This window comes from Manis javanica, chromosome 10, assembly GCF_040802235.1.
Source record: "Manis javanica isolate MJ-LG chromosome 10, MJ_LKY, whole genome shotgun sequence".
Taxonomy (NCBI): domain Eukaryota; kingdom Metazoa; phylum Chordata; class Mammalia; order Pholidota; family Manidae; genus Manis; species Manis javanica.
The window spans coordinates 87,760,862-87,788,722 of record NC_133165.1 but is presented as its reverse complement, the minus strand read 5'-3'; the positions used below and the strand labels follow the sequence as shown (position 1 = coordinate 87,788,722).

General features: G+C 38.9%; 1 protein-coding gene across 4 annotated transcripts; it reads right to left on the bottom strand.

Annotated features, from left to right (window-relative positions):
- On the bottom strand, positions 1-27,861 carry CERS5 (ceramide synthase 5). Of its 4 annotated transcripts, XM_017675283.3 has the most exons (11): positions 27,485-27,861; positions 11,269-11,374; positions 10,531-10,661; positions 9,800-9,857; positions 6,776-6,826; positions 5,992-6,084; positions 4,304-4,432; positions 4,094-4,200; positions 3,160-3,316; positions 2,205-2,313; positions 1-891 (listed from the first exon to the last, which is right to left on the bottom strand). In XM_017675283.3, exons 1-11 carry the CDS (start codon positions 27,859-27,861, stop codon positions 884-886), a joined length of 1,326 nt encoding a protein of 441 aa, XP_017530772.2. In that variant the 3' UTR covers positions 1-883. The 4 variants fall into 4 exon arrangements, with proteins under 4 accessions (XP_017530772.2, XP_017530771.3, XP_017530774.3 ...); XM_017675282.3 differs by lacking the exon at positions 2,205-2,313 and having other exon boundaries at positions 27,485-27,855; XM_017675285.3 differs by lacking the exons at positions 2,205-2,313; positions 5,992-6,084 and having other exon boundaries at positions 27,485-27,857.

The following is a 27,861-nucleotide window of genomic DNA, read 5'->3' as shown; positions in this document are numbered from 1 at the left end:
GGAGGGCTGAAGAACTTTTAATCACAGAAGAGTAAACAATAGTATAAACCGTTAACAGCTCACCCAGTGGCTGTTGTCCTCCAGCCCTCAAGCTTACCCCTTCCCACCCCCAACTCCCTGTGTACCATTGAGTAAATAGCAGGGTATCAGCAGCTGTCCCTGTCACTACCAGGTGGTAGGACGGTAATCTAGCTGGGGGCCACAGCAATCCTGGCCATCCATCCATGGTTGTCTCTTTCTATACAACTTCATGTGAAATATTCCAGCTCCGGAGGAGGAACAGTGCAGAACTGGAGCTGAACTTGGCTGTTCCATTGATGGCCAGAGCCTTCAGAGCCATGGGCAACAGGGGAGGGGACAGTCCAGAACCAGCATAATTAAAGATGCAGCCAAATCTGGGATTGAGGTGGGTTCAAAGGGGACCAGGCAAGGCCTAGTGGCCCCAGTCCAGAATTGTGCCCCAACCCAAGCAATGAAACTCATGCATATGCATAAATGCACATGCACACGCATAAACACACAAAAACACACAGAGCAAATAACATTACTGAAAGAACTGGGAGGCTATTAAATATGAAATGGAAGAGTTTTTTTTTAAAAAGTGAAAATATTTGCTTCTTTGATTCTCCTCAGTGCCTCGCAGACCCCCAAGTCATAAGAGTGCAGATGTGGGGAGGCCCAAGAGTAGTTTGCCAGTGGCCCTACAAGTCCATGTGGGCTGAAGTCCCCATACCAACTACCTTATTCTTCAGCCCAGTAGCTGCCTCCCATGTGACCATTCACCCGATTGGCACCATTGCTGGAGCTGTGGCCACAGGGGCTTTTTGTGCTGGTGGTCACATCTTCTTCTTCTGAACTGCTCTCCACATCACTGCGATCATCCTTAGACACCTGAGTGGGACAGGGCCAAAGGTAGGAAAGGTGAGAACAGAAGTCTTCTGGAATTATAAGACAGACTAAGCCCACAGAGCCCGTATGTGGGCACTGTTCCTAGTCAGGCCTACTTTCTGGTGGCACCTGACTCAAAATATTATTTGGACCATGGCTGCTGTTGTGAATGTCCTTTGCCTGTTTCTCGCTCATATCTTTGTTTCTGTTCTCTACAGAGTAGGAACCTGATTTGGCAAAGGGGTAAGTCTTTAAGGACCAGCCTAAGAGAGCTGATGTCATTCACTGAGTCCTGTTTTAGGTTCAAGGGGAGCTCCAGACACCCTTTCTTCTCTTCCACCTCAAAATACAGAGAAGGCCAACACATCATCATTGCTTCTATCTTCTGGTGGTTGTGGCCACTGCAGTTATTCAGATTGGTTATCCTAAGTTTTGCTTTATCCCCAAAGCTGATCCATAACTGGGCCTTTTTCAGTAGTTCTACTCTTCCTGGCCTCAACTATCAATACCCTACGACACCATTTCTCCAGTCTTCTCCTTTTCCCCAGTAGCAAAAGCCCTTCTCTTGCACAACTTCAATATCACAAGATACACAGTATGGTGCAAAGAAAAGGACTGGCAGTGAGAAGAGAATCCCAATCCCAACTATGCTATTATCTGTGAATCTTCACCTCTCAACTTCAGCTTTTGTTTTATATTTTCAAATGAAGCATGTGGATTAGAGCAGTGTTTTCCAATCTAAACTATTCTGCATATAAAGCAAAGTATTTCAAATTCTCTTTCATGGACCATAAAAGTAAAGGAGAGAAACCCAGTGAGACCTATGTCAGACTTCTGACCTCTAGTACTGAAGGTTAGTCAATGTGTGTTGTTTAAAAAAAAAAAAAATAAAGGAGAGAAGGGGTTGAGAAGGGAACAAAGATATAATTGTTGTTGCCAAGGTATGGGGCGCTTGCTTTGGTTAGCTCTAAGACTGGTTTATTATAGCTGTTGACCTCTGGACCTGGATAACTACCTGATCTTTAGGTAATTTCCACCAGAGGGCAGAGTGTATCTAGCTTTGAGGTAAAAGGGAGGCTCAAAAAGGAAAAAATAAATAAGAAAGGAAAGGAAAAAAAAATAGCAGTCTCAACTCTTGCCTCCATTTAGGAAAAAGAATTTGGCAACCTGAGCTCCAGTCTACAATGGCCCCACAAGGTCAGGAGAGAGGGCATGCTCTCAGACAACACAGGGGACCAGAAAGGGAAGCAGGAAGGAAGAGAAACACATTCAGACAGACATGCTTCACTGAATACTAGAAGCACAGATACACTTACATGCAAGAGATGAAACTGTCCAGGTCCCACCAGGCACAGAAAAAAGGAAGAAGGTGAGAAAAGAGTGGGGAGTACAGAGTCTGGGTCTAATCCTTCCTGGATAGGCCACCTGGTCAGGAAAGAAGAGCAGAGGAGAAGAGAGATGTCCAGCAGCTACAGCAAGATGCACAGGCACACTGAGCAAGTTCTGAAACCAAATGCAGCCATAAAAGGAACAGTGGCACAAGATCATATATGCCTGGGTAACATTCTACCCCTTTGCCCTGGAATCAATGTCTCCTCTAGCAGAGACGCTCCCCGCTTTGGGATTCTGTATCACCAAAAGCTAAATCCCCAGACCCTGGGCTAATCAGAGTTTTATCATTAAATGACACCTTTCTCTGTGCTTCTGGGCTCTTGGCATACAATGGGTATTTGAAACCCTAAATACTCATCTCATTTAGGACCCTGGCCTCATACAACATGGGGGAAGGCCAGTACTTAGTCCCTTATATAAACCATATCTTGAACATCAAAGTTGTCATCTTGGGGTGGCTTGTGAACTACCACACCACTCCTAGACAACTGAACCTCACTGCTTTTATAGCAGTTTATATCTCGGAGCTCTGGATTTCCTTTGAAAAAAGGCTCCCATGCTAAAACAAAAATATGAAATTCAGTGAAGTAGGTAAGTAAGGGGTAGAAATGGTTGGGGCCATTTCTAAACTTAATCCTATTCATTATTTAACAACAGTCATTCCTAGAGACAGGAAGAAGGCAGATCCTTCCTCTTGCATCTCATGTCTTAAAAGGCTAAACACTCATACTCATAGAAAAAGTGGAAACTCTGGAGCCCCAGGCTTTTTGCTGGGAATGCTGCATAGCTGGGGCTAACCAGGCTGGAGAGAGAAGGTCTACTGAGTAATACCAATCTTCTCACCCAGCCCCAAAGAACGAAGCCATCTTTTATCCTCACCTTTCCTCTGATCAAAGCTTTGAAAGCAATTCGTGCAATTAGGTAGGACCAGATGACATGCAGAACCTGTAGGATCAGGAGAAGGCCATTGAAGAGCCACCAGGAGGCATAGGGCCCGATTATCTCCCAACTCTCAAAGAGGGTCGTGTTCAGAATCCTAGAAGAGGGAGGCCAACGGTCAGGTTCTAGAGTCAAAGCCAGGCAGAGAGGGATGAAGCCCAGTTCCCCGAGAGCAGAAGCAGAACCCTGTGTCTTTTCTCTCCATACCTTCTATCATTTGAAGTTCCAGAGATATTCATCCATAGTGAGCAAAGAATAGAGAAAGTGAGCCTATATAGTTTTCTATCTTTAGGGACAAAGGAAGATATAGAAATCTTAGGAACTGATGGAGTAAGTCATTACTGATCACTTCAAACATGCAGAGTTTTGCAAAGTGGGATACCAGTTTTAATCATAACCCTAGGAATTACTCAGATCCTCAAGCATATAAAGGATAGTTGGTAGCTGATTCCCTCAGACTAAGGAGAATCTCCAGCTCACAGAGACATTGGCTTTATAAGGAGTGTAGAAGTGGGAGTGGTGTGTGTGGGGGGTCAGAGTTGGGGAGAGGGTACAAAGCAGGAAAACAAGAAGAGCCTGACAATTTTGTAATTAGGTCAAAAGAAGGCAGAAGAATTACTAAGGCATAAAATGAGACTGTTCCTCAGAAATCAGTCAAGAAAGCCACAGCCAAATGGGTTGGATGTTTTGAGTCTGGATCACAACTCACTAGAAATATTGTGTAAGAGAACTGTGGTCCTGCGAGAGTCCAGAAGTTATCAAGTTAGGCCAAGGAGAAAGCAAGATGATAGGGTTTTTGGTGGTCTGTTCCCTAAATTGGCAAAAAGTACCATTAGCTACACATCTGCTATAGCTCCACAGCCCTAACACTTACCAGAATGGATAGATTCCTAGACGAGTAACCACAAACACAGCACTGAAGATCACAAAAAGGGTGTCACAGAGACGCTGATATTTGGCATAATTGGCCAGCTTGGCTGCCTGGAGAAAGGAAGATAAGAATTGATGTGCGGAGAAAACCAGTTCTCAGACAGGAAGAGAAGGAGAGAAAGGAATGATGAGGGAAGAGAGGATGGGTTCTTACTTCCAGCAAGAAGTCTGAGGCATCGTGTAGACACAGGACCAGAGTTCCCACCCGGACCATGTTGTTGATGTAGGAGAAGGTGATAAGCCCAATGGTGGCCAAGTGATGCACAAACATGATTAGGAAGTCCTAGGAAGGAATGGAAGTAGAAGAGACAGGTAAAAGCCAAGGCCACAGAGATGCTAGCCGACTCAGTGCCCTACAATGCTCTCTGAGGATCTTAATCTGACCTCTTAGAGGTTCCATTTCATTTCAACTCTTTGGGAGCTGCTTAGCATTTGACCCAACACTCTACCGTGACTGACCTGGAATCTGTTAATATAGCTCAAAGTACAGAAAAGAGGTAGTTGCAGAATCTGTAGAGCATAGATGATGAAGTGGCAGTTGTAAGTAATTTCCTAGGTGTTAGTCAGACATACAAGTCTGAAACATCTCTGAGATTCTAAGACTTTTCTGCTTTGATTAAGGGAATTTCAACCAATGGACCTAACAAAAAGAAGTCTGGAAGGGACAAAACAAACTATTCTTAAAAGTTTCAGAGAAATGCCAAACAATCCATTGTAGTGCAAGCATTTCCTGCTTTCACAGTTAAAGTTCTAACTTCCTTTTGGATTCAAATGCCAAGGTTAGACCTAGAGAAATTTCTAAATACCTGAGTTATCAGACATATCTAACAAATACTTCTCAGCCCAGTGAGGGAGAGAAGTTGGGAGAAGGCAGGTGAATTTGGGTCAGAGAAACAAGGATGTGCTCTCCACATAGACACAAAAGTTCTAGTTCTTCAGTTGGGGATGAATTCACAAGTACATATTCTAGTATGTCTTAAAACCTACATATATATTACAAACCTCTTCATATGTATCATCTACTTTTCATTAAAATTTTAATAAGTGAACCATCTCCTGACCATAGGAGAGGGAGACACTGGAATTAAGTAACAAGCTTCTAGGTTATGTAACAATTAATAACCCAGATTAGTTTCAGTCTGCTCCCATAAGCACTAATCTTAGTTTTCCTCACCAAAGATAACCACGAATTTGTGATGGATTAGGGTTACAGCTGTAGAAACAACATTCTATCAGGCAAATACAAATAACACTAATAAAAGGTGAAGATTCTTCCCTTTTGGTCTGCTTATAAAAAACTTAGGTCATTTCCAATTTTGTCACTATGTGGGCAAGTCAACTAATTTCTCTGCATCATTGTTTCCTAAACAATAGTAAGAAAAGGGTAAAATAAACTATATAATCTAAAAAAAAAACCAACCCCTTCTCACCCAGAAGGGAGAACAGATGGAGGATAAGAGTCCCTAAAGCCAAACAAAAACCAGATCTAGCTTTTCTGGAATCAGGCCTTTTCCTGGATTGGGCACTGCTATCTCTAAGTTCTGCCTAGTTTTCTGGGCTTTATTCATGAAAAGAACCTTGGAGAAAAATAAGGAAGGGGTATGCTTCTTAGCTGGTTAACTGTTCTCAGTCTGGACTGTCCTGAATGCCTCAAATATACTTCATCATTAATCAAGTGTCATTTCTGAGAACATTACAAAGATCTCATAGTCCCAGCAAACCTACTTTCTCCTCCCTTTTCTGTGGTCCCAGTCAGGGCAGAGATTCCATCATGGTAGAAATGGCAGCTGCTAGAAAGGAGGATGGAGGAAGTTAGGGAGTTGAGGAAGCCAATGTCCTTACCTTTCTTTTAATGTCTGTAAACTGAGAAAACATAAGAGACCAATAGAAAGCCAATTCCATGATGTAATAGTAATAAAGCCCACTTGTTAGAGGCTGGAAGAGAGAAAGAAGTAGTTAGAATACCAGCTAGTCAAGGATTCACTCTCTCTAACTTTCTCTGTCTTGGAGGATGAATGTCCAGAGTCAGTAGACACCCTTCTTCTCCATCATCTTCCAAGAGCCGCAAGAACTGCAGACCTTGGATTGGCATGGAGTAAATCTGAGTTAGACCTCCCCCCTGCCCTTCCACATGCATATCTTCAGCTCTCATCTTTTATAGCTTAGATCTGGTGAACATATACTTTCTATAGCACAATCAAATCAGAATTCTGGGAGACTAGTGCCTTTCAGGGGATTAAATGCACTGATGTCTCCCTTTCTTCCACCCTGTTAGCAGCCTCCTGATATTTTTCTAGTATAGATGAGAATCCATATGCTCTTAAAGAGAACTCCAAGTTACTCCTGATTCAAAAGGGACATCTGAACCAGAAAGCATCTCATAAAGTACAGGAAGCTCCTTTCCTTTTCAGCCCAAATAGGGTGAATGTAATGGGGAACCTGCAACAAAAAAATCGCTAAACTCACTGCTATGGGAGCCTCAGAAAGAGACACCCTGAATAAGACTTAAAGAGACTCAAGAATACCAAAGAAATGTGCTCTCTACCCTGGGACTGGCAAAGCACTGTCCCCCTCCCCACTTTACACACACACATAAGGCCCCGTCTTGAAAGGGCTCAGATCCTACCTGGTATGGGTAGCTATCCCAGCACTGTCGGGTATCCCAGAACCAAGGTGCCTAAGAGAAAACAGATAATCCATGTCAGCCTTCAGGATTCTCCCTGGCTCACCTATACAATCCCTTTCTCACTATGTTGGGGCAAAGAGGTGGGAAAGAAAAAGGAATCCCTCTTGAGAGAATTTAGGGATTCTGAAAGTGTCAATAAAAGACTAGATTTTTCTTCTAGAACCAGAAAGTGTTTTACAAATAGAAAAACCATGCAGTGAGGTAAAAAAGAGCAGGGAGAGCTGTAGGATAGTTTTTGGAAACATCAACACTTGGAATATAGCAAATAGGAAGGCAGGAAGACAATAATGATTCCATTTGATAACCAAGAGAGAGCTCTATGCCAAAGATCCAAAAGCTATCATCTCTAATGGAGTTTCAATTATGTCCTTCAAGGAATTTGTCCATTTCTAAACTGTTGAATTTATTACTATTAAGTCATTCATAATATTATCTCTTATTATCTTTCAATGTCTATAGGAACTGTAATGATAATCCCTTTTTCTCACTAATACTGATCTTTTTTTTTTTTTTTCCTACGGGCTTATTAATTTTGGTTAGCCCTTCAAAGAACTAACATTTGGCTTTATTAATTTTCTCCATTTTCTCAAAAAATTAGTTTTCTAATGCCTATTTCATTAATGTTAGCTTATATTTTTTAAATAATTTCTTTCCTTTAATTTACTTTGGATTTACTTTGCTCTTCTTTTTCCAGATCTTAAAAGAGAAACTTAGATCACTGATCTTAACACAATTTTTTTTTTATTTTGGTATCATTAATATAAAATCACATGAGCAACACTGTGGTTACTAGATTCCCCCCATTATCAAGTCCCCACTACATACCCCATTACAGTCACTGTCCATCAGCATAGTAAGATGCTATAGAATCACTACTTGTCTTCTCTGTGCTATACAGCTTTCCCTATGCCCCCACCCGCTACATTATATGTGCTAATCATAATGCCCCTTATTCCCCTTCTCCCTCCCTTCCTACTCCCCCACCCCCACCCCAGTCCCTTTCCCTTTGGCAACTGTTAGTCCATTCTTGTGTTCTGTGAGTCTGCTGCTGTTTTGTTCCTTCAGTTTTTTCTTTGTTATGTTCCACAGATGAATGAAATCATTTGGTACTTGTCTTTCTCCACCTGCCTTATTTCACTGAGCATAATACCCTTTAGCTCCATCCATGTTGTTGCAAATGGTAGGATTTGTTTTCTTCTTAGGCTGAATAATACTCCATTGATATGTACCACACCTTCTTTATCCATTCATTTACTGATGGACACTTAAGTTGCTTCCATTTCTTGGCTATTGTAAATAGTGCTGTAATAAACATAGGGGTGCATCTGTCTTTTTCAAACTGGGCTGCTGCATTCTTAGGGTAAATTCCTGGGAGTGGAATTCCTGGGTCAAATGATATTTCTATTTTGAGTTTTTTGAGGAACCTCCATACTGCTTTCCACAATGGTTGAACTAGTTTACATTCCCACCAGCAGTGTAGGAGGGTTCCCCTATCTCCGCATCCTCACCAGCATTTGTTGTTCCAAGTCTTTTCTATGTTGGCCATTCCAACTGGTGTGAGGTGATATCTCATTGTGGTTTTAATTTGCATTTCCCAGATAGAGATGTGCAGCATCTTTTCATGTGCCTGTTGGCTATCTGAATTTCTTCTTTGGAGAAGTGGCTGTTCATATCCTCTGCCCATTTTTTTAATAGGGTTATTTGCTTTTTGGGTGTTGAGGTGTGTGAGTTCTTTATATATTTTGGATGTTAACCCCTTGTTAGATATATCATTTACAAATATATTCTCCCATACTGTAGGATCCCTTTTTGTTCTGCTGATAGCGTCCTTTAGAAAAGAATGGGAACAACAAATGCTGGCGAGAATGCAGAGAAAGTTTTTTAGCATGATGTAGTCCCATTTGTTCATTTTTTATTTTGTTTCCCTTGCCAGAGGAGATGTGTTCAGGAAAAAGTTGCTCATGTTTATATTCAATGCTTACTTCTTTTCTAATATAAACATTTAAAGTTATAAATTTCCCTCGAAGTACACTTTAGCTAACATCCCACAAATTCTGAAATGTTGCATTTTTAGCATCATTCAAAATATTTTCTAATTTACTTTGTCATTTCTTGCTTGATCCATAGATTGTTTAGAAGAGTTGTTTAACTTCCAAATATTTTCTAGAAACCTTATTTTATTGATTTCTAATTTAATTCCACTATGGTCATTTTTTAAAGGTTTCAATATTTTAATTTTACTGAGACTTATTTTATGGTCTTAAGATCGTAGTTGATGTTCCATGTGCACTTGAAAATTATATATTCTTCAGTTGTTGGTATTGTGTTCTGTAAATGTCAACTAGGTCAAATTGGTTGATTGTGTTGTTCAAATCTTCTACATCCTTAGTCATTTTTGTGGTCTAATGATTTAGTCAATTACTGAAAGCAGAATATGAAAATCTCTATAACTGTGCATTTGTCTATTCTCTTCAGTTCTGCCTCCTTTTGCTTCATGTGATTTGAAGCCTCAATTATTATCACTTAGAGGAAAACAATGTTGTAAAGTAAAAAAAAAACATGGAATCAGGAATTATAAAGCCTGAAATTCTTCTTTGACAATGACAATTAACTAAAAAGCAGGAATTAATACTTGTTTTACACATTTCAATGGTTATTGATTCTATTTCCGTATCTGTTTCCTCCTCGGAAGAACAAGATTTTTGTCAAGTGCTTAGTAAACCATCACACAGTATGCTGACTTAAGTGATACTACTATTATTAGCTTTATTTAAGGGAAGAAATAGTAGAGTTATGAAGTTATTGAAGCCAGGTCCCAGACAAAAAAATAATCGATTTAGCATATAAACCCTGGCTATAGACATCACAGAGGGGGGAAATAAAAATCTAACAGTACTTAACTCTTATCGCTAGAGATGTAGGCATGACTAAAACCCAACACAGGTTCAAAAAGTTCATACTCACCGACCAGAGAAATCTAATTCCGTAGCAGAATATACATAAATAAAAAGTGAATCTCCACCTAGGTGGGCAAAGAGTAGAGGTTAGATGAATATTCACTCAAAAGAAATTATTTGAGACTAAGGAGGCAAGGTAGTAGATTTGGGGATATGACTGTTACTGGTAAGAAATATGTTCCCAGAATAAGATGTAACTGTTATTTAAAAGCCAAAAAGATAGACATTTTCCAGACTCTGTTTAGAATAGATTTCCAGAAGTGAGCTGGCTTTAATAAACTTTTCTTCATTATCAGACTCCCTGATGATAGTACCAATTTTTTTTGCATGACAATGATAAATACCATGTCCAGAGGATAATTAGTAAAAACGCAGTGAAATACAGTGTAATATGTCCAGAAAAGGGATGCTTCCAACTAAAATGTCTATTTAGAGTAAGCTGGTACGATCCCTACCAAGGTGTATGAGGGTGTGCACATCTATCTACAGTTGTGGGATCATTCCTAATCAATTTGGGAGAGGGGAACAAAATGCAACTACATCTAGTGTAATGGCAAGCATGTCTAAGAAACCGAGGGTGACCAGACTTCCAGTTCTCTCCTGCCTATAATAAATCAGGCTAGCCCTTCACAATCCATTGACTGTTGTCCTAAAAACAGACATAATTTCTAAAAAAAAAAACAGTCCAGTCATTACCCCACCCTTCTCCTCATTCCCCACCTTCCTCTGCACACCTACATGCTTTCACAGAATTTAGTGAGCGTTGGGGGCTTGTCCTGATTCCTCCGGTGGCGAAACCAGCACTGGATTTTTCGGACATCCCAGTCCAGTTGCTTTGACAGGCCCTCTAGCCTTTTCTCATCAGGATACTGTAGATGTATGACCAGAGTCAGAATCCATCCCCTTCTGTTCAAACCCCTCATTAAATCCATTTGCCTAGCTGAGCAGCAAAGGGGTGATAACTACAGTGGCTTCAGTGCTGTTTACTTTTCCCAATTTCATTCCAAAAGTAATATTTAGTGAGAAGTCCTACTTCACACCCCAAGGGCCTTTACCACTCACCTATACACATCCTTGTTTGGTGTTCTCCCTCCAACCCAAGCTGAGTGCAAAAAGACATTAAAAACCTAAACAGCAAAGGCTATCAGTACCATCCCCATCTTGATTATGCAATTAGGTAATGAAAGAAGCTGGAGCAGGGAAAAACAAGATGAAGATACGATGTGTGCCTAGGGAAGGAAGGGTGATGGTGGCTGCTAGGCCTAAAAATCAAATGTATGTAAACCTGACTTGCTAAAGGGATCTTGGCCAAAAGGTGTGTCCCTCAGGGGATAAAGTTCCCCTTCTTGCTTTATGGACTACCCACACGTGAAAGTTCATCCCATCCTATCCATCTATGTAGACACTTGCTCTCTATCCTCCCCTGCCCCGTGAGGCAACCCCTCATGTGAATACCCCCGTTTCTTTGCCACTTACCTTGGTAACAGATATGAACACCTTTTCAAGGATGGCATGGGTCTGAGCCTGATAAGGACCACTGCCCTGGATGCCAACATGGAGTGCACAGGGTTTGGCAATAAACCTGTAATGGAGGAAACCCAAAGGCCAATTTTATATATGGTTTGCTAAACATGAAGGAAAGATCCGGAATGGGGGATGGACAGGAGGAAATAAGGGAAACATTTTCTTATTTAGTCCTGGATTCTGCCACTGACTCACTTGAGAAGTAACATATTAGAACATAAACTCTCTTTCCATTTTAATCTGGCTTCCCTTATCACATCTTGAGCTTTAGAGTTAGAAAGACCCAAATCAAATCACTAGTCTGCCATTTACTGCCTGAGGCAGTTGGGCAATTTATTTCATGCTGTAAGGTGGTTGTTTTCATCTGTAAGATGAAGATAAAATCAATATACTTGCTACTCAATGTAAGGTCCACAGAACAACAGCATTATTAGCTTTTCCTGGAAGCTTTAAGAAATGCAGTATCTCGAAGCCATTTCAGACCTGCAAAATCAGCATCTGCATTTAACAAGAGCCAGGTTCATATACATGTTAAAATGTTAGAAGCATTGGTCTACATTATAAGAATCTTTAAGTATTCAATGACAAAGTATACAAAGACCTTGGCACAGGGAAGTGCTTAACAAATGGCAGTTTGCCTTATATCAAAGTCTCGAGAAGATCTAAATGGAGGGAAAAGAAGATATAAGAGTAGAACTGAGACTGCACTCTTCCTAAATACAAATATCCTGGGTCATGGTTACTTTGCCACCTGATCAAAAGAGAAGCATAAGAAAGAAAATACAGTATTCATTCTAGTTCCAGGTCAGTTGCTTATTACTAGACCAGTAATAAGTCAAATAAACTTGGTCAAGTCACTTAGCTCTTGGATCTTGGTTTCAGCATCTAAAAGAAGTTATATGAGGTGCTTTCCAAGATTTTTCTTAATTCCATGGTATTTTAAAATTATAATTAATGTCTAACTTTTAGACCTTTGAAAATGGAGGAACTATTCCTTGGTTCTTCAAGAAAGAGCTCCCTCTCCTCCACAACCATAGATTTTTGTGAGCATCAGCTCTAGGAAAAGCTTGAGGATAAGTCAACTTTCAGAATAAGTCAAAACCAGTTATAGCTCTCCTAGCATCTTAGGATGAAATTATGACTGGGATGCATAAGATGAAGTGCTCTTGACCTATTTCCTTGATCTGCATTTGAATCCAGAATTTATCTCTAAGGGAGGGACTAAGAAGAAGAAACTTTATTATCTTTCTCTATGAGAACTTCTTTTACCCTTATCACCAAAGTTCTGAGCCATAGGGAAATATTTATTCAGTGCACAAAGTTAGCCACATCTGTAACCCATTCTTTCCTCTTTTACATAGGTGGTAGAAAAGTTTTATTCAAAGGCCAATGCTAGTAGATACTTTTATAATTCCTGGTATTTTATCTGAGTAGAAATATTTTAAGCCCTCACTATGTTTAAACTCCATATGAGCACAGAGAAAACTGCTTTTGTATTTACATGGTTCTGTGCTCAGCAGTTGCTCAGTAACTGTCAAGTGACAGGTCTAGCAAATCACACCCTTGTTCTATTTGAGCTGTTTGGACCCAGGACTGATCAGGATTCAGATGAGTAATTAAAGGCAGTCATTCTCTGCTGTTGAGTTGGTGCCATATCAGAGATAAAGCACTGAGTCATCCCTCTCTGCTCCTTCATCACCTCCTGGCTACATGAATTGTATAAAGTAGATTCAAAACCAAAAAATATATCCTTTCCAATTCCTACTCTTACCCCATGATCCAGGCCTCTTCTTCAATCCAGAGGCAGTCAGGTGATTATAGGCCCTTGAGACAGATTTTACCAGCTAAGAGACTTTGTGAAAGTTACTCAACTATAGAATAAGGATAACAATCTCTACATCACAGGGTTAAAGAGGAAATTACATGATGCATGCCTAACCCAGCACCTGATACTTTAGTAAACATTCATTAAAAGGCAGTTATTATTTTTACTAGAAAGTTCAGTCTGGGTACTCCCTGATGGTACCACCATCAGAAGATGAGAATAAGAAATAGTCTCTCATACAACAGGTACAGATTTGTATCCTGCTCACCTGGGTGGAGCCAAGATAATTTTTTTTTATTATCTGGACCTTGGAATGGACCTAATATCCTAGAGTTGTCATTAGCTTACATCCTGCCCTCATTAGTTTAGAGTTCAATGGAAGACATAAATTACTGGCTGGCATCCAGTCAGCTATAGCTGTTCAGACGCTAAGACAATTTATTTATTTGATACACATTTATTGAAACTCAAAACCAAAAATAAGATCTTGTGCTTGGAAACTAATTTTTTTCTGTGATAAGAAAATTAAATACACAGGTTTATGTATTTAATGAATTACCTTAAGAAAGTGAAATTATTTTAAATCAGAACTTTGAGAGTTCAGACTCAATCATGTATTCATTTTTTTCTTTTTTTTTATTAAGGTATCATTGATATACGCTCTTATGTCACAAGAAAAACAATGTGGTTATTACATTCACCCTTATTATCAAGTCCCCCCCATACCCCATTGCAGTCACCATCCATCAATGTAGTAAGATGCCACAGAGTCCCTATTTGTCTTTGAGCTACACTGTCTTCCCCAATCACATATTCATTTTATATCAGTCACCTGGCATTCATCTTTTCTGCTAGATTGGCACTTCTCAGTGTGTGCTCTGGAGATTCTCAGGGGTCTCAGAGATCCTTTTAGGAGGTCTGCAAGGTCAAAACTATTATATTAATTCTCTAACTTCATAATAATTCTTTTCTCTCTCATTCTCTCATAAGTAACAGTGGAACCTTCCACAGGTTGTATGACATATCACAACACACTGAATGCAGAAGCTGATAATACAGCTGCCAGATATTAAAGAACTTGCATAACTGTAAAATAAAACTTTCTCACCATTTTTGGGAAAATAATTATTTTCACGTTATAGTACCAATATAACCAATTTGTTGTTTATAAATGAATTATAAATATATATATTACTTTTTTCCATTTTAGTTTCTGAAACAGTACATATTAATAGATATTATCCATATAAACAAAAACTCTCTGGGGTCCTTGATCATTTTTAAGATTTCTGACATCTTATTTTAAAAACTGCTGTGTCAGATTACAATGAGAAATCAAACTTATCTTGTGATTTTCTGTCCTCTGTAGGATCAACCTGTTGCCCAAGTTTTAAAAATAATTGTAAGACCAGACTTTCCTTGTCTGCAGGTCTGAATAAGTAGGCATTTGGTGGTCTACGGTAAGCTACTCCTTTCAACCTGCCACTCCAGGAACATGAGTCTGGTGACTTAACTTGACGGTGACATATCTGTCCTAGTTTGTAGAGATCATTTTATTCTACCCTTTTCCTGCCCTCCAGATACACGACAGCAGCTAACTTAAGCCAAGGTTAATTAAGATGGAATTACTTATTACTTTGCTTTTTCATACCAAAGACAGAAGCTATACCAACAATTATATCTTTGTGACGCAGTGCAACATCACTGGCGGATATAAACTATTCATAAATACACTGAAAATCTCAATCAGGCTTCAGTAGGTGTTAACATAGGTGGGTTATACTTAAGCTGGCTGCTTAGCTCTTAGGGTGGTCCATGAGATCTGTGGTACCCAGAAACCCTTAGTCTGTATGGCCTTTGGCCTAATATACTGTGCAATACACATATTATTTTCTATGTGTGCAATACCATGATGGGAATGGGAAGCACTGACTTAGATCAATTTCTGATAAAATATAAAGCCTCAAAATTTACATATAAAAAAGAAAAAAGAAATTGAAATGGGAAATGGGATGAAAAAGGGAAAAGCAATAAAAAGAGAAAGGTCTTATACAGACTGATGAGGATAGTATATCATTAGGTGAAGAGTATTACTTGAACCTAAAAGGTCCCCACCACACACACACACACACACACACAGACAAACACACAGGTGCACAGAGAGAAGATGGGTGAGATGTTTAAATAAAGACTGTTAGAGACAAAGAGTTTCTGTTTAGAGGACTTAATCCTTAGGTACACAAGCAGCATTTGAAAATCTCCCCCAATAGACAAATCAGAGTCCCATAGAAAACAAATCCAGAAAGTCCTTTCCCTTTACAACTGAATTCTGAATCAACCAAACATGTTAAAAATTGCAGTGCATTCTATAAGGTGGAAAGGGAAGGAAAAAGTAAAAAGGATGTTTAGGCAAAGGAATCAGCACGTGCTAGCAAAAGCAAAGAGATAAAGTGTGCTTAAGGAACTGTGCAATGTACGAACTGGAGGTGTGGGTGGCGACAGCGACAAGAGAAAAAAATCATATAGGTACTTAGGGGCCAGATCACAGGTGCCTTGTATGTTATGCTAACTGCGAACTTTATCTTATGTCACTGAATTCACTGATGGAGTGATAGAGAAATCACTGATAGAGAGTCACTTTAAGCCAGGGGCAGAGAAGAGATGAATGGATTTGTACATTTAATACAGGAGTGTCATCAGCTAAAAGCTATTGTGAAAAATCCATGCTGTAAATGATAAAAGCACTGAATTAAGGCTATAGCAATGGAAGGAAAGTTTGGATCTGAGAGATGCTAAGGAAGTAAAATTGATAGGACTTGGTGACTGAATAGATATAGGAGGCAAAAGAAAAGGAAGAGTCAAATGTTACTGGCTTCGGATACTAAGCTGGTATGTTGCCCTCAACCAAGCAGAGAATAGGATAAGAAAAGCAAATTTGGGAGTGAAAGATGAGTTATGTGTATGCTGATTTTGAAGTATCCATGTGACAGTGAAATGGAACTATCTGGTAGGCAAATAAACTTGGAAAGGGAGCTTGAATAAGATATACACACACACACACAAAGATCGGAGAAATAAATGAAAGAGTGCGAGAATGAGAATGTAGGTGGTAGTTTAATTGTGGGGATGGATGTGACTGCATAAGGAGTATAGACTGAAGAGAGAACCAAGGTCAGAATCCTGGGATTCATAAAAAGTGAATTTAGGGGACAGGAAGGCCAGAGGAGTCAATCAAATGAAGCAGAGTTCAAGACAAGAATTTCAGTATCCACTGGATTTGGCAGTTTGGAGATCTGTAGTAATCTCAAATTCAATGGAATGGAGAATATAAAGATAGTACTGAGTTAAAGCAGTGAAACGTGAAGGCAGAGAAAGAAAGTGAAAATAGCCAAGACTCTCAAGAATCTTGGCTAAGAGAAGGGAATGCTTTCAACTTCCTGCATCAGAACCACTTCTATCTAAAAGTAATATCCCTGTTCTTTAGAATCATCCTCTTCCTGATTAGAAATTTTATTCCATTTCTTTCTTTTCTGTTATCTTCAACCTCACTCTCTACTTGTTTCTTTTCACCAGACCTTAAACATGCTCCCCATCTTAAATCAGCTCCCCCTGTCCTGCACATCCTCTAGTTCCACCTCAAAAGTTCTTGAAAAAGCTCTCTTCTCATGACTTCTTTTCTAATTTCTATACATTGTTCAACCTCCCTCCCTCTTTCATCTGGCTTCTGTCCCTATACTCCATTGAGGCTGCTTTTGCCAACAGTTATCAATGATGTTAATGTGAAATTAAATGGATGCTTTTCTGTCTCGTAAATTACCTAATCACTCAGCACCATTCAACATTACTAACCATGCCCTCCCTCTGATGCTCTTTGCTCTTAGCTTTTCCACTGCCACACTTTTCCTAGTTTTCTCTGTCTGTCTGTCTGGCAGAAGAACTAGACTGCTTGGTATGCACTGCTAGTTGCATCACTTGGACAAATTACTTAATTTTATGCTTCAGTTTTCTCATTCGTAAAATGAGAATAATAACAGTACTACCTACCTCATTAAGTTACTTTGAGGATTCAATGTTTAGCACTTAGAACAGTGCCTGGGACAAAGTTAAGTTACTTATTAAATGCCAACTTTTGATAATACCAAATACTGTATGACTGTCATACCTCTTATCTCCTTTCAGGTTTCTTTTTCCTCTGCCTTTCTTAAAACTTGGTGTTTTCTCATGGTTCTCTGAAGGTTCTTTTCTTACTGTACACACTCACCCTGGGTGATCTCATTCAGTTACAGCAAAGGGTCTCAAAGTATGGTCTGCAGACCCCAGAGAGTCTCTGAGATACTCTCTGGGGACCTATAAAGTCAAAACTATTTTCATAATAATATTAAGACTTCATTTGCCTTTGTTACTGTGTTGACATTTGCAATGATGGTGCAAAGCAATGCTGGGTAAAACGTATGACACCTGAGCACAACCAAGGCAGTGGCACTAAACTGTAGTAGTTACTGTATTCTTTCTTGATATATCCTATTAAAAAAAAAAAAACTGTTTCACTTAAGAATGTCTTTGATGAAGTAATACAAATGATTACTTTCATTAAATCTCAAAATATTTTTAAAAAGCATTCTGTGATAAAATGAGAAGTACACAGAAAGCACTTGTGCTGCACACCAAAGTATATGGTTGTTTAAAGGAAATGCGCTTGTTTGAGTTGTGCACTGAACTAATCACTTTTTTCATTAAAAAAAAAAAAAAAGAATTTTTACCTGAAAGAATGGCTGGCAGACAAACTAAGGTTATTCAGACCTGGATATTTAGGAAACATTTTCTTGAATGTTAATGAAATAAGCCTGTTACTTCAAAACTAACACATTGTTGGCAATGATAAAATTCAAGCTTTCAAGTGAAAATCAGAATCTTAAAGAACTTATATTCATCTTTGAGCATGACCACCTTCCAATACTTAGACTTTTGATAAGATTGGTTATGAAGAGATTAATATGATTTTTAAATATTGTATAATGAAATGTATTGACATTTGGGAGATCTGTGTAAGTCAGTGAACCAGTATTTTTCAAGTGACCAATACATGATATCCATTCAAAATGTAAAATAAACCAGTAGATTCTAACATGAATGAAAAGCTCATTGATGGTTTCAGATTCTACAAATCAACCAAACTTTTAAGAAACTACTACTTGTTGTGTTTTGGTGTAGTATCAAAGAAAGAAATACTTCTCCTTTCCAATGATATATCTGCATGAAGCTGCTTTTTGTTTATATATTATATACTTCAACCAAAACAGCATATCATGAGAGACTGAGTGCAGAACCAATGAGAAGAATCCAGCTATCTCCTATTAAACCAGACATTAATGAGATTTGCAAAAATATAAAATGAATGCTGTTCATCTTAGTAAATATTTTTTTCTCTTGGAAAATACTTTTCAAAAAATGTTATTTATGTTAACATGTATTAGGTTTATTATTGTTATTTTAAATGAAATATTTTTAATATTTCTAAGTTTTAATTTCAAATATAGAAAAATTGATAGATACGTGTAACCCACATAAATAAAATCTCATTGGGATATTCAATAATTTTTAAGAGTAAAAAGAACACTGAGAACAAAAAGTTTAAGAATTACTAAATTATACTAGTACTATTCACTCATGTGCTAATAACTCCCAGCCATATATTATTTTGTATATTCCCTATACACATGCATCCATGTCAGTGTATTTTTCTAAGTTCTTAAGAGAATAAGATGTGCTATGTACAAGCAAATATGTTATATACATTCGTTGTATACATGTGTGCTTGCTGTGTATAAGATACTGACTACACTTTTCAAGGATACCTGTAATACCAAATCCAACATTTCGAGGACTATTTTTTTTAATTGGCAAATTTGCTCTTAAAACAAAGCAGAAACAGACTAAAAAGAAAAGGACCTCTAAGACTCTATAGCATCTTACTATGCTGACAGTGACTACAATGGGGTGTGTGTGGGGGGGACTTGATAATATGGGTGATGTTGTAACCACAATGCTGCTCATGTGAAACCTTTAAAGGATTGTATATCAATGATACCTTAATAAAAAAAAGTACTTAAAAAAATGTGTCACTTGTAAATCTTTAAAAAAACATTCCTTTTTCCACGTATATACATACATTTCTTTCATTAAACATATTTATCTTTTTTAAATGGATGTAATTGTACATCTAATACATTTACTTAAAGTAGAAACAAGTGTGCTCATGCCAAAGAAGTACTTTGGAAAAAAAGATTAACAGAAAGTTCTTTCCCAAGAACTTTTATACCATCCTTCACAGTCCATGAAACAAGTGTTTGTGAGACATCAAGCCTATTTTAGCTAACAATTGTTAAAAGGAACTGAATCCATCTCCTCCAAACTCCCATAACTTAACCTTGTGGATACGTTTATTATACTCTATTTTAACCACTGATTTTCTTGCTCTCTTTCTGAGGGCAGACACCATGACTTAATTCACCTTTTTTTCCTTGGCACATAGTTTGGTATTTGGCATATACTAAGATCAATAAATAATTGTTGAAGAATGAATGAACAAATATGTAAAAACCTAATTCTCAACTAATAGGTAAAGTGTTTCAAGGAAATGTACCACCTGTCCTCCTGGGTCATGAGATAGCCTACCACCTCCATGTAGGCAAAGGCCACTGATTTCTGGAGAATCAGTAGAAATTCAAGTTAACCTATTTCAGTCTATAACCAGATTTCCTCAAGAACTAAACACAACCACAAAAATCTGATTTAGTCTGAGACCCTCTATGTCTATAATTGAGACTTCACACAAACTACCCAAAAGCTAAAGCTACACTTTTTTTTTTCTTGAGAGGGCATCTCTCATATTTATTGATCAAATGGTTGTTAACAACAATAAAATTCAGTATAGGGGGGTCAATGCTCAATGTACAATCATTAATCCATCTCAAGCCTAACTCTCCTCAGTCTCCAATCTTCTGAAGCATAACGAACAAGTTCTTACATGGTGAACGAATTCTTACATAGTGAATAAATTCTTACATGGTGAACAGTACAAGGGCATTCATCACAGAAACTGTTGGTTTTGATCACGCATTATGAACTATAAACAATCAGGTCAAATATGAATATTCATTTGATTTTTATACTTGATTTATATGTTGATCCCACATTTCTCCCTTTATTATTATTATTATTTTTATTTTTAATAAAATTAAAGCTACACTTTTTAAGAAACTCCATAATTTTGAGAATAGATATAATAGTGACTACTCTCAATGCCTTGTCAGGGCTTTGTGGCACCCTATGTATGTTTAACTACTTGACAAACTTGTTTGTTTACAGATCAGTAACTGCTTGACTGAAAAGACAGACGCAGAAAAGCAAAACTACAGAGGAATGCTTAGCTAGAAGGCACTGTCAATCAAAGATTATTCAAAACAGACTATAACTGAGGATGTGGAGAAAAGGAACCCTTCTACACTATTGGTGGGAATGTAAATTGGTACAGTCACTATGGGAAGCAGTATGGAGGTTCCTCAAAAAAACTAAAAATAGAAATACCATAAAACCCAGTAATTCCACTTCTAGGAATTCCAAAGAAAACAAAATCCCTAATTCAAAAACATACTTGCACCCCTATGTTTACTGTGGCATTACTTACAATAGCCAAGATTTGGAAACAACAAAGTGTCCATCAATAGATGAATGAATAAAGAAGATGTGGTACATATACACAATGGAATATTATTCAGCCATAAAAAAGAAAAATCCTGCCATTTGTAACAACAGGATGAACTTCTTAGAAGGTATTATGTTCAGTGAAATAAGCCAGGCAGAGAAAGACAAATACCATATAATTTTACTTATTTGTGGAATATAAGATCAAAACAAAATGAACAAAATAGCAGTCTCTCACAGATGCTGAGAAATGTCTGGTGGTTACCATTGGGAAGGGGTTTAGGATGAGTGGGTGGGGAAAGGGAGGGGAATAAAGGAGCACAAAAATTCCCAATCATAATTAAAGTTGGTCATGGGTATGGTAATACAGCATGGAAAATATAGTCAATGATTCTGTAACATCTTTCTACATTGACAGATAGTTAAATGCACTATTTGGGCTGAGAATTTAATAATGTGGGTAACTGGTGAACCAATGTGTTGTATACTTGAAACTAATATAAAATTGTCTATCAACTATACTTCAATAAAAAAATAGACTATATTAATCATTGAAATTATTCAAGAAACGATTTACATCTTAAAAATCCCATTTTCCTACAATTTTTAATAAAGACCTGTTGTTTAAAGCATGGTCCAATATATTTAGGACCAATCACCTTCTGGTCCTAAAAAACCAAATATGAATCAAATGTGAATTTACATTAGAATATTCTTCTTGACTATATGATCTAGGAATTCGACTTCTAAATATTTATCTGAAGAAAATGAAAACACTAATTCAAAAAGAAATATACACCCCTATGATCACTGCAGCATTATTTACAATAGCCAAGATATGGAAACAACATAAATGTCCACTGATAGATGAATGGATAAAGATGTGAAATACAAATGCATACAAAAACACAAATGGAGTATTACTCATCCATAAAAAATAATGAAATCTTGCCTTTTGCAACAAAATGGATGGACCTAGAGAGTGTTATGCTAAGTGAAATAAATCAGACAGATTAAAAATATTATATAATTTATATGTGGAATCTAAAGAAAAAACAAACAAGCAAAACATAAAACTTTTATACACAAAGAACAAACTGATGGTTGCCAGAGGGAAGGTAGATGGAGGGATGGACAAAATAGGGTTTAAGAGTACAATCTTCCAGTTACAAAGTAAATAAAACAGGAGGATGTAATACAGCATAGAAAATATGGTCAATTATATTGTAACAACTTTGTAAGTCCACAGATGTTAACTAGATCAATTGTGGTGACCATTTTTTAAGTATGTAAATATCAAATCACTATGTTGTAACCTGAAACTAATACAATATTGTATGTCAATTATTCTTTAATAAGTAAAACAAAATTATTAGTATTTGAATCACTATTAGTACTGTTCAACAGAAATATATTACAAGCCACATATATAAATTAACTTAAATTTTCTAATAACCACATTTAAAAAAGTAAATAGGTGAAATTAATTTTGATAATATACTTTAACCTGATATATCCAAAATAATATCATGTCAGTATGTAATCAACATTACAAACTGAGATATTTTACATTTTCTTTCTACCATCTTTGAAATCCAGTGTATTTTTTACTTAGAACACATCTCAATTCTGACTAGTCACAGCTGAAATCCCCCAAAACTAGTATCTACTGTACTAGCTAGTGGCTACTGTGCTAGACAGCACAATTCTAGATAATTCAGAGAATTCTTCATATCTAAGACAACTACCTTTGTATGTAGGAAAATTTGTTTCCATTTTTTTTTTTGTAGTTAGAAGTGGTGTTAACTCCTTTTGCAGTAACATCTGAATTATCTTCCCTAAAGATAAAGTAGGAGTGGAGTCAAACACAGAGCCCAAAACTCAAGTGAATTCTTAAGGAAGGCAGCTTTTATCTGCATAAAAGTACTTCTGGAGAAAATGATTTCCCTCATTTGTGGAGTATAACAATGAAGCAAAACTGAAGGAACAAAATGGCAGCAGACTCAGAGACTCCAAGAATGAACTAGTGGTTACCAAAGGAAAGGGGTGTGGGAGGGAGGGTGGGGAGGGAGGGAGAAGGGGACTGAGGGATATTATGTTTAGTACACATGGTGTGGGGGATCACGGGGAAAACAGTGTATCAGAGAGAAGGGACATAGTGATCTCTGGCAACTGACTGCACTAATGGACAGTGACTGCATTGGGGCATGGGTGGGGACTTGATAATATGGGTAAATGTAGTAACCACATTGTTTCTTCACGTGAAACCTTCATAAGAGTGTATATCAATCATACCCTAAAAAAAAATACTTCTGGAGAGAAGCCAAAATAGGTCTACCTTCCCCTTCCACTCTATGGGGAAGGGACAGCTTTCACTTGCTGCCTCCTCTCCATTAACTTTTTCTTTATCCAGTTAGAAGACCCCAATTTTCTGAATCAGGAAGTGATTAAAGCAAAAATATCCAACTTGTTTCTTTTCTGTGACAAATATCATGTCTCCAGGGATAAGCCAGGAACCTGATCTCAGGCATGACAGTATTCAAAGTTGTCTGCAGAACATCAATACCCACTATGCAGAAAGGGCTGGCTAAAGTTTTCCCAGAGAGAGGAGGGACACATGGCTTCCGACCATCTGGAGCTTATTAGAAGGTGGATTCTTAGAAAAGGGCAGGGACATATTACCATCTTTTTCAACCTTGCTCTGCTGCATCTGCAAACCTGATTTAATTATGTGATTTACAATTCAATAATGCCCAACAGAATACCTTTCAGGATGCAGGGGAATGGGCAGTTTCCCCTACTGTCTAGTCAGAAGCTATGGCCATTCTTTCCCACGCATCCCTCCCAAGTCTGGAGGACTTACTAACACTGGGTCACTATGCTGTGACATGTCATGGATCTGGGAAGAGGGCAGAAGGCCTGTCAGGAAGAGGAAAAAAGTTCTTCCTATACTTAACAGAAGTGGGGGAGAGCAAGAAAAAAAAAAGGGGGGCAGTAAGCAGCAGAGGCAGCAAGGCTTACAAGAGGAAGATGAAATGAGTGGGTTAAGAAACATGCACAAAAAAATGAGTCACTACTCCTGCTGCCAGTTACATGACATGCCAGCAAGTGAGTGTGTTTAGTCCCCTATGACAGAAAATGGTACTTAGAAGACTTTTTTGGTCACCCCAAGTGAGGCTGCCTTGGAAGTAACGAGAGAAGAGGGAACTGGAATAATGAATGAGCAGTATGGAGAGCTCTAATTGTCTCCTGTATAATTGACAAAATAATTTTCTTCTGGCAACATAATCCTCCTATTGCAATACTACATTCAAAATAAATGAGCCAATAAAGCTCTGATAGTGTCACTATTAAGTCTCAAGCTCTTATTTGATCCCAAGTGCTCAAGGGACTAGACATTAAATTTCAAACAATTTTACGTTTAAAATCCAATTTAAGTAAGACACAGTGGAACTAGCTTGGAATGCTCATTCCCTCAGGTCTCAATCATCAACATAGTATTAAAAGAAGTTAAAAAAAAACAGGTGGAAGAGTTTCTTATCCCTCTTTTGATAGGGTAGGGTAGCATGAATACGTTTATGGGAGGAGGGGAGATGGGAGAGGAAGAAAGGGAGGGAGGGAATGAAACTGTACAGAGCGACAGAAAGCTGTAGAAAGCTTATAACATGCACATAAATAGAGTAAGGTGAAATTTAAAAACAGAAACAAAGGAATTACAGTTTTGCCTCTCTCAGTCAAGCCAAACATCTATTTCAGGTTGAAGATCGAGATTCTGGGCATCTGATAGGGTGATGCTTTTCAAACATTCAGTAAATATTTACTGAGCACATGCTATGCCCGAGGCATTTTGCAAGGTGTAGGCTACCACAATGTAACAAGGCCCACAAAGGAAAGCCTCCATTCCTGGGTAGGTAAAAATCTATCTGCAGTTCTTCAGCAGAACAGTTACCTCAGATACACTTTATTCATGGTCAGGCGGCTTTTCAAGTCATCCCTATCAGATGAGGCTGCAGTTCTCCAGGGAATGTGGGAACTTAAAAAATAAATGCTCAATGTAGTTGATGAGAAGGTAAGAGCAAGTAAGACCAAAGTGTAAATTCTGTATTTTTTGGGAGATTCTTAAAACAACATAGAGATAATTTACCAAGGGGCATAGTGCAAGACTCATTAAAATGTGCAGAACAACTTGAAGCAAAAAAAATAACAAAGTTAAGTCAAACACCTTATATTAAAATAATCAAGAATAAGATGAGCATGGATTTGTTCTTCAAATCCTAAAATACTAGGACCAGGAGGTTAAATCTTAACCCCTGAAAGGGCTTTAAGGAAGAGGAAAAGATGACCACATCACACAGTGGCAAGAGTTAAGGGACTGGCAAAAACTACCTGCATCTTGGTTCTAGCTCCTTCTCCAGGTGAGTATGAAACCTCTGAAAACTTGTAGGATGTTTATCAGCCTTTAGTTTACTGTCTGTAAAAAGAGGTTGGAGTTCTAGCTCTTAGAGTATATGATTATTACATGAACAGGTTCTAGAAGCTAAGTAGGTGGGATTTGAGAAGTATGCGAAATACAACTAGCTGTATCAATGTTTCTGTTATACCTCTTAGTATATTCTAAGAGTGGCTTCTATTACCTTTATGGAAAACCAGCATAGCAAGAGAGGAATTGGTAATAAAGCAATCAATTCTATTGCTAACTAAGGTAGTAGGGTGTCCAGAAAAACAAAACGGCGAGACTGCTTCTAGGGTTAAACTTTCCTAAGATCAAAATGAGATGAACAAGGTGCCTGTCCTTACTAGCCAAGGAACATCATACTAGAGTGCTTTCAGCTCTCTATTCCCATCCGTCCCTAGTCCCTTGACACTGGAGAACCATAGAAACATTCAGATAGAATTCCCACAGGTAAAGGATCCTTTCCAGTAGCTCTGCCAGGGGATATACAAGTCCTTACAGCCATATGGGGGAACTCTTTGGAAATTTGAAGATATATGTAAGTTTGTTTAAAATGGGTGTTTATAAAGTAAAGAGCTATTTCATCTTACCACTAACACTGAGAAATTTCCATATCAGTATATGCTTATATGAAAAGCAGAGAATTTTTTCCTAAGACTATGAATTTTTTTTTTTCTGTCCTGAATGGTGTATTTTCTTTTTCAGTCATTACATTGTTTCTTTTCCAGCCCTCATACCCAGATGCCAAGGTGAAGAGTACCTGGGCCTAGATTACTAAGAGGGACAAGTAGTTTGTGCCTTCATCCAAGAAATACTTAATACAATGACTATATTTAAAACACTGCAAGACTAAGTTCCTGAGGACCCAAAAAAGGCATTTAGATCTTTGGTTTCATTTGCTTCAGTTAAAAGCATCTTTATTTTTGCACTTAGAAAATCTAGCAGAGCACTTTAATGACAATACACAAATACTATGATTAAATGGATGAATGACAAGCTAGCTACATGTAACAAATATCTTTGAAAGATTTTTGTCAGAAATAGTAGACACATCAAAGAAATAATCCAAAACAGATAATACTAATTTTTCAGAGAGCACAGATAATTTTAGGTGAATATATTCCCATCCTAGAAAGGGCACACCTGCTCTAAAGGCCGAATGAACAAGATTTCAAAGTGCCATCCATCCTCATTACCTGAGACCTATGTGAAAAAAAGGTCTCCTTTCCTGAAGTCTGTGTAGACTTGATTTAAAATCACCCGCAGCTGTAAGTCTACATTACAAAATTAGCACTTACCCTCAGTGAAAGTCGTTATCTTAGATAGGCAGATATGAACCACTCAAAGAAAAGTGACATCACTTTTACCAGTAACACATGGTCAAAGTATGCTGTGATTCTGTTAAACTCACTTAGAAGCGGGCTCAATACAGCTGTCCTCTAATAAACCGTACAGCTCCCCATCCTTTCAAAATAACCACTCCTCCTTAGATCTCAGGCCTCCAAGGCCTGTTCTGCAACTGATCTGTCACCTGCCCACTTTGGAAGCCTCAGGCTCCACCACACCCTAACCCTACATTTACACTCTCTTACCATCTGTGGCAGAATTTTATTGAAATACATATACACATACAAACGTCCATGAGCTGACAAACCAAAGTTTAGGGCATAACTAATCCCGTTCCCCTCAACTCTCAGAAACTTAAATGTCCTCACAAATCTTGGATTCCCAGAAACCCGCTCCTTTTGCTTGGAACGTCTGGCTCTTGTGTTGACCCTTCTAGCTTCTGTGCCCCCAACTAGCTCTGGTTTCCGTGGCCCTTTCCTGTTTCTCGTTTCGGGTTCTCGGCCACAGCTCACCCTCAGTTTCCTTGTCTGTAGAATCTTTGGAGGTTGGGAGACCTGTGAGACTCTCACGCGACCACTGGGATCTAAAACTGAATGGGCGCAGGATCCCCCTCGATTCTCACTCTTTCACTGCCCATGCCCCCAACTCTCTGTCTTTACCTAGGCTCCGCGACCACCTCGGCCACCCTCCGAGCATTATGAGCGGCGCCCGAGGCTGTCCCAGCCCCCTGCTTCCGGGCTTTCCCTGCAGTTCTGCTTCCGGGCCTCGGCCTCTCCCCCGGGCCAACCGGCCCGGCCCTCGCCCCCGGCCCTTCGCGCCGCTCGCTCGCGGGCTCTCACCGCTCGAAGAGCAGCCTCACGGAGAACACGCCCGCCGCCAGCGGGAACACCGAGAGGATGTGCCGGGCCCGCGGGTAGCCGTAGCCGTCGCCCGGCCCCTCGAGGTCGGCCCAGCTCACGTTCTGGGGTAGCCAGAAGCGTTCGCTCCACAGCCAGCCCCACAGCAGGCCCAGGGATCCCGCCACGGCTGTCGCCATCTTACGCCCGCCGCGCGGCCACGGCCGCCACAGCCTCAGCTGCAGCCACAGCCAACGGACCCCGCGGGCAGGCGGCACCGGGGCGGGGCCGGGGAGGCAGCCACCCCCTTCCGGCCCCTTCTGGCCCCCGGCACGTCTCTGCCCGCCTCCTGGGTGGGGCCGGGCCTCTCCTCCGCCCAT

What these genes read in the sequence shown, in the direction of transcription:
- CERS5 (XM_017675283.3), bottom strand. Translation starts at nt 27,861, where the DNA reads ATGGGCGGAGGAGAGGCCCGGCCCCACCCAGGAGGCGGGCAGAGACGT. An exon ending in ACTAAATTCTGTGAAAGCAT is followed by an intron (nt 9,858 to 10,530) that starts GTAGGTGTGCAG and finishes TTGCCCACCTAG; the next exon opens with GTGGAGATTCACTTTTTATT. An exon ending in CTAGGAATCTATCCATTCTG is followed by an intron (nt 3,317 to 4,093) that starts GTAAGTGTTAGG and finishes TCCCTCTTCTAG; the next exon opens with GATTCTGAACACGACCCTCT.